At 35.2% G+C, this 13268-nt stretch overlaps 1 protein-coding gene across 1 annotated transcript in view; it reads left to right on the top strand.

Moving 5' to 3' along the window:
• The window catches only part of DBX2 (developing brain homeobox 2), a 53012-nt gene extending 43179 nt beyond the window's left edge, over positions 1-9833 (top strand). Inside the window, exons 5-6 of the mRNA XM_011368333.1 lie at positions 1530-1717; positions 9501-9833. Of these exons, the coding sequence (XP_011366635.1) occupies positions 1530-1717; positions 9501-9833 (521 nt within the window). The remainder of the gene's footprint in view (positions 1-1529; positions 1718-9500) is intronic.
• The last annotated feature ends 3435 nt before the right edge of the window (positions 9834-13268 follow it).

Raw genomic sequence — 13268 nt, 5'->3', positions numbered from 1 at the left:
TTTTTTTTTTCTTATAGATTATTGTATTCTAGTACTTAAAACATTCATTTGCTTGTTTATTTAGAAGTAATTATTAAGCACCAATATGCATACCAGCTACAGCTGTAAACTAGAGTCCCTGATCCCCTGGTACCTATTTCTAGAGTGATGTTCATGTCCTCCCCTGAGAAGGGGAGCTCCTTGAGGGTAAGGACCATGTGCTGTTTGTCTGGTTTCCCTAGCAATTAGCCCAGTGAGCCTGATACCCAGTGTATTACTGTCTTCTTGCTGCTGTAACAAATTTCCATAAACCTAGCATCTGAAAATAATACAAACTTATTATCTTACAATTATGGAGGTATAAAGACTGAAATGGTTTCACCATCTAAAATCAAGTTGTCAGCAGGGCTACATTACTTCTGTAAGCTCTGGGGGAGAATCTGTTTCCTTGCCCTTTCCAATTTCTAGTGGCTGTCTGAATTTCCTGGCTCATGGCTTCTTCCTCTATCATCAAAGCAAGAAGTGTAGTGTCTTCAAATCTCTCTCTGACTATAACTTCCTTTTTTGCCTCCCTCTTCTACTTATAAGGACCCTTGTAATTACATTGGGCTTACTTAAATATTCCAGGATACTCTCCTAATCTCAAGGTCAGCTGGTTAGCAACTGTAATTCCATCCACAACCCTAATTCCCCCTTGCCATGTAATGTAACATATTTTTAGGGAATGAGAATTAGGACGTAAGTATCTTTGGAAAGGCCATTATTCTGCCTACCATGATTGGGGAGATGAATAAATGAATGAATGGTGGATAATGAATGAAATTTTCAGAGGGTGGGAACCAGTATTGTGTTAGCCACAAAAGGACAGAAAAAGTAGTAAATGCCTCGGACTTGAAGGAGTTGCTGGTCAATTGAATTGTAGGGAGTGGGGTGATGATTGAGGGTCTTCCAAGCCTCCCTTCTCAAATTAAGCATCTCTGATTATTGCAAGCTTTCCCTGACACTGCAGATTAAGATTAGACCCCTTGTTTTGTACTCCTAAGGCACACTCTTTAGGAATACTTTATTACACTTGCAATGCTAATTTATTAAATGCCTTCCACTAGATTTTATAGGTAACAAGTGCAATAAATCCTACGTCTTATCCAGTGAGTAGGGTTGAGCAGAGTGCCTGGAATGTGGTCAGTGTTCAAAAATTTCTTGACAGAATGAATAAATGAAGACTTAGAGAAAAATGATGTGTTTAAACCACTTTCTGCTTGTTATACATTGGAGCTTTGTAACCTAGGACCGTGGGTTTTCTGACATGGCATGCAAAATTGACAGGACAAGTGTATGTATTTTTTCCCCAATGTGGGGCAAAGAGTAACAGATTCTCAATGGAGTCCATGACCAAAAAGAAGTAAAGAAGTACTATTCTAAGTTCACAGAGTTCAGAGACAAGAGAATTTGTCCATGGTATGAAGAAGGAGGATATTGTCCTGGGAAAGACAGACTGACTTATCCTCACTAAAAGCTAACTGGGCTTTTGTATCTTTTTCCCCTTCTAGGAGAAGAGAGTGTGCTGCCTCTCCTGACACAGGACTCTAACTCCAAAGCTCGGAGGGGTATTTTAAGAAGAGCCGTCTTTTCCGAGGACCAGAGGAAGGCTCTGGAGAAAATGTTTCAGAAGCAGAAATATATCAGCAAAACAGACCGAAAGAAACTTGCCATCAACTTGGGACTAAAGGAATCACAGGTACTAATGAGCAGGAAGATGTCCACTGCTCCTGATTTCTGAAGGAATACAATGAAAGCCATTCACTTGGCATATTTTTATTGTATTAGGCTGGGCCCTGAAGCATTATTGAAATGATTTTCATAATTTTTTTTTTTTAGTGGGCAGAGATAAATATATGTCACAATTATGATTTGGAAATAGGTTCATTTGCTGAGAAGTCTAAGTTTTCGCCTTATTAATTCTTCCTAAATGAACAAAAATACTAAGGATATGGCATTTACATCATTAAATTATTTACTGTGTTTTCAGAAAAGCAGGCTACTTAATTCTCTACAAAAACAGGAACTGATTTTCCTGTCTTTTTCTTCATTTCCAACCAAAATCAAGGTATGAATGAGTGGTGCAATTGCCTCTTAATGGATTTCATTATTTTGCACTTTGGGCTTATGTCAAGTATAGTTAAGTAATTTCATATTTGCAACACTTAGAAAGCTTTCTTGTACATTGATGTTTCATATAATTTTGAATGAGACTTTCTGGCCTTTCAGGAAATGCAGAATACTCTATTTAAAGATTGGCCTGCTAATTATAAGTAATTAGCAGTGTAAGCCTCTAGCATTTCCTGTTCAATCCTTATAGTCACCATATGAAATAAGCACTAGAATCATCCACATTTTCCAAATGAAGAAATGTAGAGGAAGAAACGTAGATCCAATGTCACATAGTAAAGCTGCTTTGGAACTGGATTCCCAGCCCAGGCAACCTGACTCTGGAGTTTACATTCTTCTTAGCCTAGAGCCACCATGTACAGTGGTGCAGGATATTCACTACACAAGAGCACTTGGCTGAGGAGGATGGTAGCAACTGAAACGCAGCAGGTACTCTGCTTGCCAACCTGGCTTTCTTGGTCCAGGGCTACATCCTGGATTTTTTGAATTAGTATAAAGGTATTGAAGGGCTAACCGAGGTTCTGTGTTAGCTACCATGTTCTGTTCTTCCCTCAGTACAAATTACCTGGTTTCTAACTTTGGATTTTAGTTAAACCAGTTATATTTGGATGAAACTCTTCTTAACCTTGCTTCCTTTCCCTAGGGAAGTAATTTGTTCCCCATTCTCCACCCCACCCCAACTTTTTCTAGTCTTAGGAAGCAGTATGTGTTGTAGTCAAGGGAAATTGGTCTAGATAAGCCAGTCTGTGTTTTACTCATTATGTGGTAATTAATAAGTCCATAACTTTAATTGACTGCTCTGTACTTCAGTGTCTCACTTAAAAAGCAGGGACAAATACAGGAATTCTATGTCACAAAGCAGTTTTGGGTATATGACATATAAATAGGAAGTTGTGTCTAGATAGTCTATTCTATGCAAGCTACTGTAGTAGGTAGGCAGTAAGGGGGAATACTGATAAGTGCTGGTTAAGATACATCATTTGCACCCCAGGAATTTATACAAGCCACTGAGAAAACAAAGCAGAAGCTCATGAATAGTTAGATGCCAATATAAGATAATCATATAGGAGAAAGCACCTGGCAGGTTAGATTTACTGCCATATAAAGGAGCTAGATCAGTGGTCCTCAAAATTATGGATCTCTGGAACCTTACATTAATTCCCATCTCTGGAAAAAAGCTGTATGACTGGTCCACATAGCCGTGGGAGTCTAGTGATGGAGCTATCAGATCCACAGAGGAATCGTGGGGCTTGAGTGAGAACCACATGGGGGTTTGGTAGGCCTGGTCTGCACCCCTTGGCATGGATCAGAAATTCTAGAATCAGAGGGGAGAAAATGTGCAAGTTTGGGAGGTCAGAGGGTTGGAAGGGGGCTTTGGTTGAATAGGAACTTGAAAGAGGTATTTAAAGATGAATAGTGGCTAGGTTTGATCTGATAGTGCTGTGAGAAAATGTGAAAATCTCTGATAGTACATATGATCTTAAAAATTGACTTGAAAATAGAACACACCAAGCATATGAAAGAATATTTTTGAGGAGGATGACCATAATTTCTCCACTCCAAGGAAACAAACTATTTTCCTATTTGTATGTTATCTTCCATTTCTTTTCTACAGGGGCATTGTTCTACATATTTGATTATTATTGTTTTTAAAATTGAGGTGCCTCAGGAATGAATGCTTCTTATCTGATTAAATTTGGTGAACATCTCAGAATTAATTTAACATTTTCTTATTTGCTTATGGATCTAATTACACAATTAATACATGGTTTTTATTATGATTAATTCAAAGAGAAATTGGTAAAGCAATTCCTCTACTGGGTATTTACCCCGAAGACTTGAAAATATGTGTCTAAAAAGATATTTGCACACCGATGTTCATAGCAGCACTATTCACAGTGGCCAGGACATGGAAGCAACTGAAGTGTCCTACAATAGATCAATAGATGATTGGATAAAGTAGATGTAGTACATACATACAATGGACTATTACTCAGCTGTAAGAAGAGATGAAATACTGCCATTTGCAACAAAGTGGATGGCTTTGAGATAATCATGTTAAGCAAAATAAGCCAGACAGAAAAAGTTGAAAACTACACGATATCACTTATACATGGGATATAAATCTAAAAGCAACAAACAAATGTGACAAACAGAGACTCATGGACATGGACAGTAGACTAGTGGTTACCTGGGGGTTGGGACGGGACAGGTAGATGGGATAAAAGGGTCAAATATGTGGTGACAGAAAAAACTAGCTATGGGTGGTGAACATACAGTGCAATATAAATATGACTTACTGTTGAATTGTACACTTGAAACTTACCAGATTTTGTTAATCAATGTCACCATAATAAAGATTAAAAAAATAAAAAATAAAAGAATATATTTTGCCAAGAATGTTTCTCTCTAGTACTTTAATCCCAATAAATTCTATGTGTCTCATGAAAAAAAAAATGAACACTCATCTACTCCTTTTCCAATCCAACTCCTTGGTTACTACTGTCATTTTTTTTAAATGGCTCTTTGAATTTATTGGATAGCATGTATTAGTTTAAAAATAAATTGGTATGTGTGTTATATATGCAGTAACAGATAATAACACAAACACTTGCATAACGACTATCATGTGCCTTTACATTTGATGTCGTTTATCCTTAAAATGACTGTATGAGATAGCTACTTTTCTCGCTATTTTACAAATGAAATAGCTGAGACCTAGAATTGTGTATACATATTTTTAAATAAAAATGGGACCATACTCTGCATATTTTGACTTTTTCTATAGAACAGTACAAATCACCTGTGTAACCAGCACCCAGATCACACAGTAAAACTTTACCTGGACCTGTGGCCCCTGCATGTCCCTTTCCTGTCACTACCTGCTCCTTCCACTATGACTTCTAACAGCATAGACTAATTTTGCCTGTTTTTGTACTTTGTATAAATAAAATTATTCAGTACATATTCTTTGGTATGTGGCTTCTTTCACTTAACATTATGTTTGTGAGATTCATTCATGTTGCATATACAGTAGCTCATTACTGATTGCTGTACATCATCACATGGTGTACCAGCTTATACATTCTAATGGTGGGCATTTGGATTGTTACCAGTTTTTGGCTATTATAAATAATGCTGCTGACAATGCCTATTATTTTGCACTTTCCTTTTCCCTCCCCATTCAAATGTCATGAGATGCATCCTTCCATGTCTGTTCATAAAAATTTACTTCTTTTTCAATATCTCATAACAGACCATTGCATAGATACACATAATTCATTTAGGCATCCTCAACTTTAAGTTACTTCCGGTTTTCACTACTGCATATCTTCATGCACTTTAAAAATATTTCTGTGAGACAGAGAACTAGGAGTGGGATTTATGTGTTAATGTACATTTTAAACTGTGATAGATTAAAAAATTCCTTTACAAGTGTAATATTATATCAAGCTACTGAATTATATAAAATTTGCACTCTTAATAACAAGCAGTCCCATTTTGCAAACCCCCCACTATTCATAATTTTTAAAAATGTCAACTTCATTGGAAATGATATTTATTGTTTTTTAATTTGAATTTTCCTAAATACCAGAACTGGGTTTTTTTAAAGTCATTTTACTGGCTATTTTTAATCTGTGAATTGGTCTTTTCAAGGCTGCACCATTTTTTCTCCTATCATATTGTCTTTTTCGTTGATATGTAGCAGTTTTTTTGACTGTGAATAAAAATTTTGGAATATTATGGTTAGTAACATTTTCCTTTTATAGCTGTTGCAAAAATCCTCTCCAAGTTTGTGGCTTTTTTTTATTGTGGTAGAATATACATAACATAAAATTTGCCATTTTAACCTTTTTTAAATTTACAATTTAGTGGCATTAAGTATATTCACATTGTTGTACAACCATCTCCACCATCCATCTCTAGAATGTTCTTCATCTTGAAAAAGTTTTAGTATCCATTAAACAATGACTTCCCATTCTTCCCTCCCCCAAGCCCTGGCAACCACCATTCTATTCTTTGTCTCTATGAATTTGACTTCTCTAGGTACCTTATATGAGTGGAATCATACTGTATTTGTCCTTTTTTGACTGGCTTATCTCACTTAGCATAATGTCTTCAAGGTTCATCCATGTTGTAGCATGTGTCAGAATTTCCTTCCTTTTTAAGGCTCAATAATATTTCAATAATATGCATTCATCCACCAATAGACACTTGGGTTGCTTCCACCTTTTGGCTATTTTGAATAATGCTGCTAAGAACATGAGTCTCTCTCTCTCTCTTTTTTTTATTTTATTAAAGTATAGTTGGCATACAATATCAGTTTCAGGTATACAACATTGACATTTCTATACCTTACAGTGTGATACCACAGTAAGTCTAGTAACCATCTGTCGCTGTGCAGTTATTACGATATTATTGACTATATTCCCTGTGATGTACACTCTCGATGGCTTATTTTGTAACTGGAAGTTTATACCTCATATTTCTCTTTACCTTTTCACTCATCCCCTACTCACTTCCCCTCTGGCAATCATTAGTTTGTTCTCTATATCTGAGTCCATTTCTATTTTTTTGTTCTTTTTTTTTGTTTCCACATGTAAGTGAAATCATATGGTATTTGTCTTTCTCTGACTTATTTCACTTAGCATAATACCCTCTAGGTTCATCCATGTTGTTGCAAATGGCAACAATTCATTCTTTATTATTTCTGAATAATATTCCATTGTGTATATATAGCACATTTTTATCCTTTCATCTGTCAATGGACACATAGGTTGCTTTTGGCTGTTGTAAATAATGTAATGAATATGGATGTGTACATGTCTTTTTGAATTAGTGTTTTAGTTTTCTTTGGATGAAAACCCAGAAGTGGTCACTGGGTTGTATGGTAGCTCTGTTTTTGATTTTTTGAGGTACTTCCATACTGTTTTGCATAGCGGCTATATAAATTTACAGTCCCACCCAACAGTGCATGAAGTTCCCCTTTTCTTGACATCCTTATCAACACTTATTTGTTGACTTTTTGATAATACCCATTTTTACAGGTATGAAGTGATATCTCATGTGCTTTTGATTTGCATTTCCCTGATGATTAGCGATCTTGACCATCTTTTCATATGCCTGTCGTCTTCGGAGAAATGTCTTCAGGTCCTCTGCTAATTTTTTAATTTTTGTTTGACGTTGAGTTGTAGGAGTTCCTTATACATATTGGATATTAGCTCCTTATTGGATATATAATTGGCAAATATCTTTTCCCAATGGCATTCTTCTCAGAACAAGTACAAATAGTACTCAAATTTATATAGAAGCACAAAAGATCTCAAATAAGCAAAGCAATCTTGAGAAAGAAGAGCAAAGTTAGAGGTATCACACTCCCTGATTTAAAATTATACTACAATGCTGTAATAATCAAAACAATATGATACTGATACAAAAACAGACACATTAGATCAATGGAACAGAATAGAGAGCCCAGAAATAAACCCTCACTTATGTGGTCAATTACGACAAAGGAGGCAAGAATATGCAGTGAGGTAAAGACAGTCTCTTCAATAAATAATGTTGGGAAAACTGGACAGATACGTGCAAAAAACCGAAACTGGACCACTTTTCTTCCATCATATATAAAAAGAAACTCAAAATGGATGAAAGACTTAAATGTTAGCTCTGAAACCATGAAACTCCTGGAAGAAAGCATAAAACTTTGAGATCTTTCTTAGTAATATCTTTTTGGATACTGGGCAAGGGCAAGAAAAGCAAAAATAAACAAGTGGGACTACATCAAACTAAAAAGCTTCTGAGTCCTTGCTTTTAATTCTTTGTGTAGTTGGCGACTTTTTCATATGTTTGTGGTGTCTTTATTTGTATATAAACTTCTTATTTTCTGTTGTATGGCTTTTCCAAAATATGTACATTTGTCCCAGTACCATTGATTATGAAGAAACTCATGATTTTTTAAAAATTGAGATAACACTCAAAAAAAGTGTCTAGATATTCAGAAAAGCTAAAGGAAGATGAAAATAATGAATATGATGAGAAAGGCAAGAATCACTAATGGGAACAAATAATGGTCTTAGTGAAAACCCATTAGAAATACTTGGCGGGCTTTCTAGGCATAAATGCCCACTGGAAATAATAAATGAGTTCATGAATAGAACCAAATGCTCTGGTATGTACACATTAGTACTGTTTTCTTATGAAAAGCCTTAATCTCAGGATTGTAACTGAAATACAGTCTTTCAAACTCAATCGCCTGGGGTAGGTTTCTTTTTTAGCCATTTTGAACATTGCCAATCAAGTTGAAATAATGAAGAAATTGTTTTGCCTGTCTAGATAGAATATCTTCAATAGAATATTTTCCTTCATTGGGAGAAATATTTGGTGGTTATACTTTAATAATTATTTCTTTTGGTAAAAATTTTCCAGTTTTTTAGAAAATAGATTATCTATGAAACTGTTTATGTAAGGATGTAATATAATGCACAGGAAAACAATGTGATTAGCTTTTGAAATATCAGAAAATCAATTGTGAAGGTTTCTGCTCAGGCACAGTTGACTACACAGTAGGTAAAGAAGGAGGTTAATAGTAAAGAGAGGCTCAGGTAGGGCAGCCGGAAGATATATGGCTCAAATTAGAAGCCGCCATCATAAGTACTTTTGGGTTAATTACAATCAGTTGTTATTTATTGAGCCCAATTATTCGAGTTTGATAAATTCTGGGAATAATCAAACTTAGAAACTGTATAAAGCCTGAAATTTAGTAAAACATTATAAAATGTTCCTGATGAAGTCTGAATATTTATAAGAGCTTGGACACTAGAGTGTAACAGTCATGGATTCAAGTCTACGTGTTTCCATTTCACTAGCTGTGTGACCTTGAACTGACTTATCGCTCTAAAGTTCAGTTTTCTTAGATGTTAAATGAAGATTTTTTGCAGTCATTGTGAGGATCAAATTATATAATCCAAGTAGAGTGCCTGACACCTGGTACAAAATAAATACTCAGATGCTATTACTAGTAGATAACATTTCCTTTTAATAAATAATTTAGCACAGACTAAATGATATTTTAAAATATGTGAGAGTTAAATCATTCTTGAAGATGTCAGACTTACAGGATATAACTAATTTACCACGGTAGTTTCGTTTCTTAACTGTGTGGGGGAATATTGTACTAAAGTAATTTCTCAGATTTTTTTGAAGGAGCACATATGAAAAACCACAAGGACTTTGCTGGGCTGGCTCTCATAATAAGATATTCTGTAGAAGGCAAAATAGGAGAAATTACAGTTTAAAATGCCAAAGTAACATGAACTAAGTGATCATTTTGTCTAATTATTTATCAATAGGTGAAAATTTGGTTTCAGAACAGAAGGATGAAATGGCGGAATTCCAAAGAAAAAGAAGTACTTTCCAACAGATGTGTTCAAGAAGCAGGCCTTCAAGAGGATCCCCTGTCACGATCTGCTCTGAGTTTCCCTTCTCCATGTCCATCACTCTGGGAAGTCTCCCAACAACGCTCAAGTCCAAGATGGAGGGAAAATTCACCAGAAGCTCCAGAAAGACTCATTCATGAGAGTTCAGGGGCACAGCCTCCAGAAGCAAATTCACTGCAAGGTGCCTTGTATATGTGTTCTGAAGAAGAAGCTGGAGACAAGGGTGTACTTAATGGGGCCATCTGAATGGAAGCATTCCTCCATGTTAATTTAAAAGAACACTTAACTAATAATGTTTGGACTCTAAAGTCAGCCAGCTTGTGCCTCATCAGTGCCTAAAACCTAACACCTCTGGAGTGATACATGAACTAATGCTTTAGGAAACCCTCCCCATTGTTCTCTTAATTGGGTCCTAGACTTAATTTGTTAAGTGGAATGGAATCTCCCAGAAGGTACGATGGAACTGAAAAGAATGAGAGTAATAGTTGTCTCAGTCCTTACTCTGAGTATTTGTATATATGCGTGTGTCTCTATGTGTGTATATGTATAAATATTCATTAAAATACATTACTAGAAACTAGTTCCTCTCTTAATATTGCATTGAGCAAATTCACTTCCTATTCTATGAAGAAAAGCCAACAATTGACCAAATATTATTAATTTTTTGAAAATAATATAAAATTTAGACTTTAATTCAAATCTTCATATGATAAGTACGTGTTTTAAAGTGTTTTTCTATTTTCCAGTTTCTTTCAGTATCCAGCTGTAAATGTGTCTTAACTCAGTAATCCTAATCAAATGATTCACTGTTAGATGCATACATTGAAAGCATATATTTTAAACTAATCCAACAAACACGCTAGAAGAATTCCTCAATGTAACTATTAGTATCCATAATTTTCAAGTCTCTGGACTTTATCAGGCCATCAGTGAAGGAGGTACCCATTTAACTAATGATTATCTTTTGATCTCTTCTCTGTAAGGCTGGGCCTTAATCAAGGTTTGCAAAGTAAAATGTCTTTAAAGGCCTGTCAAGTAAAAAAAAAAAAAAAAAAAAGGAATGGCTCGCTTAAAGATATTTGAATTTAATAATTTTTAAAATACTGTGTTGACCAAACAAAACTGTGCTAAGTAGTTTGTGACATCCGGCCAAGACTTAAAGAATTGTCACAGTTCTTTAAATGTTTCTAACTGGACTTCAAAATACGACATTGATGGAATCTATAGTGATTTCTGTTTGTATGTCTAGTTATACAGTTAATTTTCCACTTAGGCAGTATATACTATATATGTATTAGGTTATTTTTATGTATTAACAGATACCACAAAGATATTTTATATTTTGTTGAGTTGCTGAAATACTTTTATTATAAAATTGCATTTCTGGTAATGATTTGCTTAGTTAATCTAGAAATTTCTAGTTCTGGTTCAAGAAAAAATTATGTTTCACTTTGAAAGAAATGAGGCAGAAAAAGGAAATGATGTGGTTTTGAACTAGGTTATTAATCTGCGGACAAGAAACATTATTAGAAGTTTGTGATGTGGGATTTTGTTAGTGGGAACGCTACATAAAGAGATTGGCTTCTAATTTATAGCTTACGCTCTTAGCTATAGACTTTGAGGGTTTAGGGTTTAGGAAAGATAATATTTTACCACTATGCTATATACCTGAAACTGATATAATATTGAATGTCAGCTGTAATTGAAAAATAAAGTATAAAAAAAGGTAATATTTCAGAAGATAATAGTTTTAGTCAGCATCAGGAAATTATTTTATATGAATGGAATTTGAATTGGTGTATGCTAGCTTGTGTCTTTATCACAAGATCTTTTAGTTAAAAGTCATCTCAGAAGAAGCTTGTCTCAATGCCCTTTTGTAGGCAGTAGAGACAGATCTGCTGACAATAATTTAAATTGCAAGACTTTAAAAATTTTTATCTTTCAATTACAGTCGACATATAGTAGTATATTATTTTCAGGTGTACAACAGTGATTAGGTATTTATATACTTATGAAGTGATCACCCCCAAAAATGATTTATAGTAAGGTTTCTTTTCTTTGTTTGATGTTAACCTCATTTACATTTATTGGGTCCTTTTTGTATGCTAGAGACTGTGCTAAGCCTTTAGGGCGGTTAACTCATTTAATCTTCATGACAATAACCTTATGAAGTAGGCACTATTGCTGTTAGGATTCCTATTACCCAGACAAGGAACTTGAAGCAGTATAGTTAGGGTGATTGCCCATGGTCATGAAGTTAATCAATGGGATTTGGACCCTGGCAATCCTTTCAAATCTTAAAATCTTATCAACCGTGTGGGGGTGCATACCACTGGAATGCATTCACCTAGCTATGGGATGCATTGTAAGACATACATTTTGGGGATTGCAATGAGATTTACTAAAGAAACTCAGAAGCACATTATACTTTAAATCTCTTATTTGGGGAATGGTTTTCTCTTAAGAATTCTCTTTTCTTAATTTTGACGTTTAGGGAAATTAAAGAATTGCAAACTATGACGCCTATGAAGCCTCTGTAGCAGTGGTACTCCTATGAGAATCTAATGCCTGATGATCTGAAGTGGAGCTGAGGCAGTGATGCTAGCACTGGGGAGTGGCTGCAAATACAGATGAAGCTTACCTCCCTCACTTGCTGCTCACCTCCTGCTGTGCAGCCCAGTTCCTAACAGGCCACGGATTGGTACCAGTCCGTGGTCCAGGAGTTGGGGACCCCTGCTATAGAGAACAGCCCCATAGGAGTGTTTAATTTAAATGTGAAATAGAAATGTATTTTTTGATTACTCACTGCTAAAAATTATAAAGTGGTTATCTGTGATCAATTTTTCTTTAGAATTACTTGAAACTCAAATGAGAGAAACTGTCATTGCCATTGATTGCCCAGGTTTTAGAAGTGAGCTAAGTGGTACTTAAATGATCTTCCCCAAGGTTTCACTCCAAGCTCTAAGACCCAGCAGAGGCTTTTCTCTGTAAGATGGGCTTGAATATAAAAATAAATCTTTTAATTGGTTTCCACTTTAGAATGTGTTAAGACTTAGGAAAAGTACACTTTGGATGACTATATTAAAAGTACTTAGGAAACATGCACAAAAACATGCCTTTTCTTGACCTTCACTTATCTGAATTGTTGGAGAAGACCACTGACTGAGCTTGATATTCTAAATGACGAGGGTCTCCCTTCTCTCTTAATTTGTACTCTGCTAGCCCACCATCCACCTGCAGTGTACTTACATGTATATTTTCTTCTGTTATCTAGATGCTGACTCTTTTTCTCTATGTGATCACATATTAGTATATTTGTTGTCTGCTTTCCAGACAAATACTGCTCTGGTAAGCATCAGAACCTTAGAAGTCTAGAGACAAAAATATTTAAAATTTTTGAAAAGAAATCATCAAATGGATCTTAAGCAGATGAGAATAAAAAAATGGTGAGAACCATCCTCTAGCTTTTACAAAGGTAATTATTTTATAAAGCTATATATAAAGTGTTGGAAGCATGTAAGCAGGTTAGGAATGATCACTGGATCTGGAGACAGAGAAGGCCACAATCATTAATATTTAAGGCAACTCTATTTTTATAGTTATGAGGTAGTTTGAATGGGGAATCCAGTTATTTAGTTCAGTGATTCTTAAACTTTAAAAATCCATACACATTAATATGCC

This window comes from Pteropus vampyrus, unplaced genomic scaffold (assembly GCF_000151845.1).
Source record: "Pteropus vampyrus isolate Shadow unplaced genomic scaffold, Pvam_2.0 Scaffold140, whole genome shotgun sequence".
In the NCBI taxonomy this organism is placed as follows: Eukaryota; Metazoa; Chordata; class Mammalia; order Chiroptera; family Pteropodidae; genus Pteropus; species Pteropus vampyrus.
Note: the sequence above shows the minus strand (reverse complement) of the source record. Positions and strands in the feature narration are given on the sequence as shown.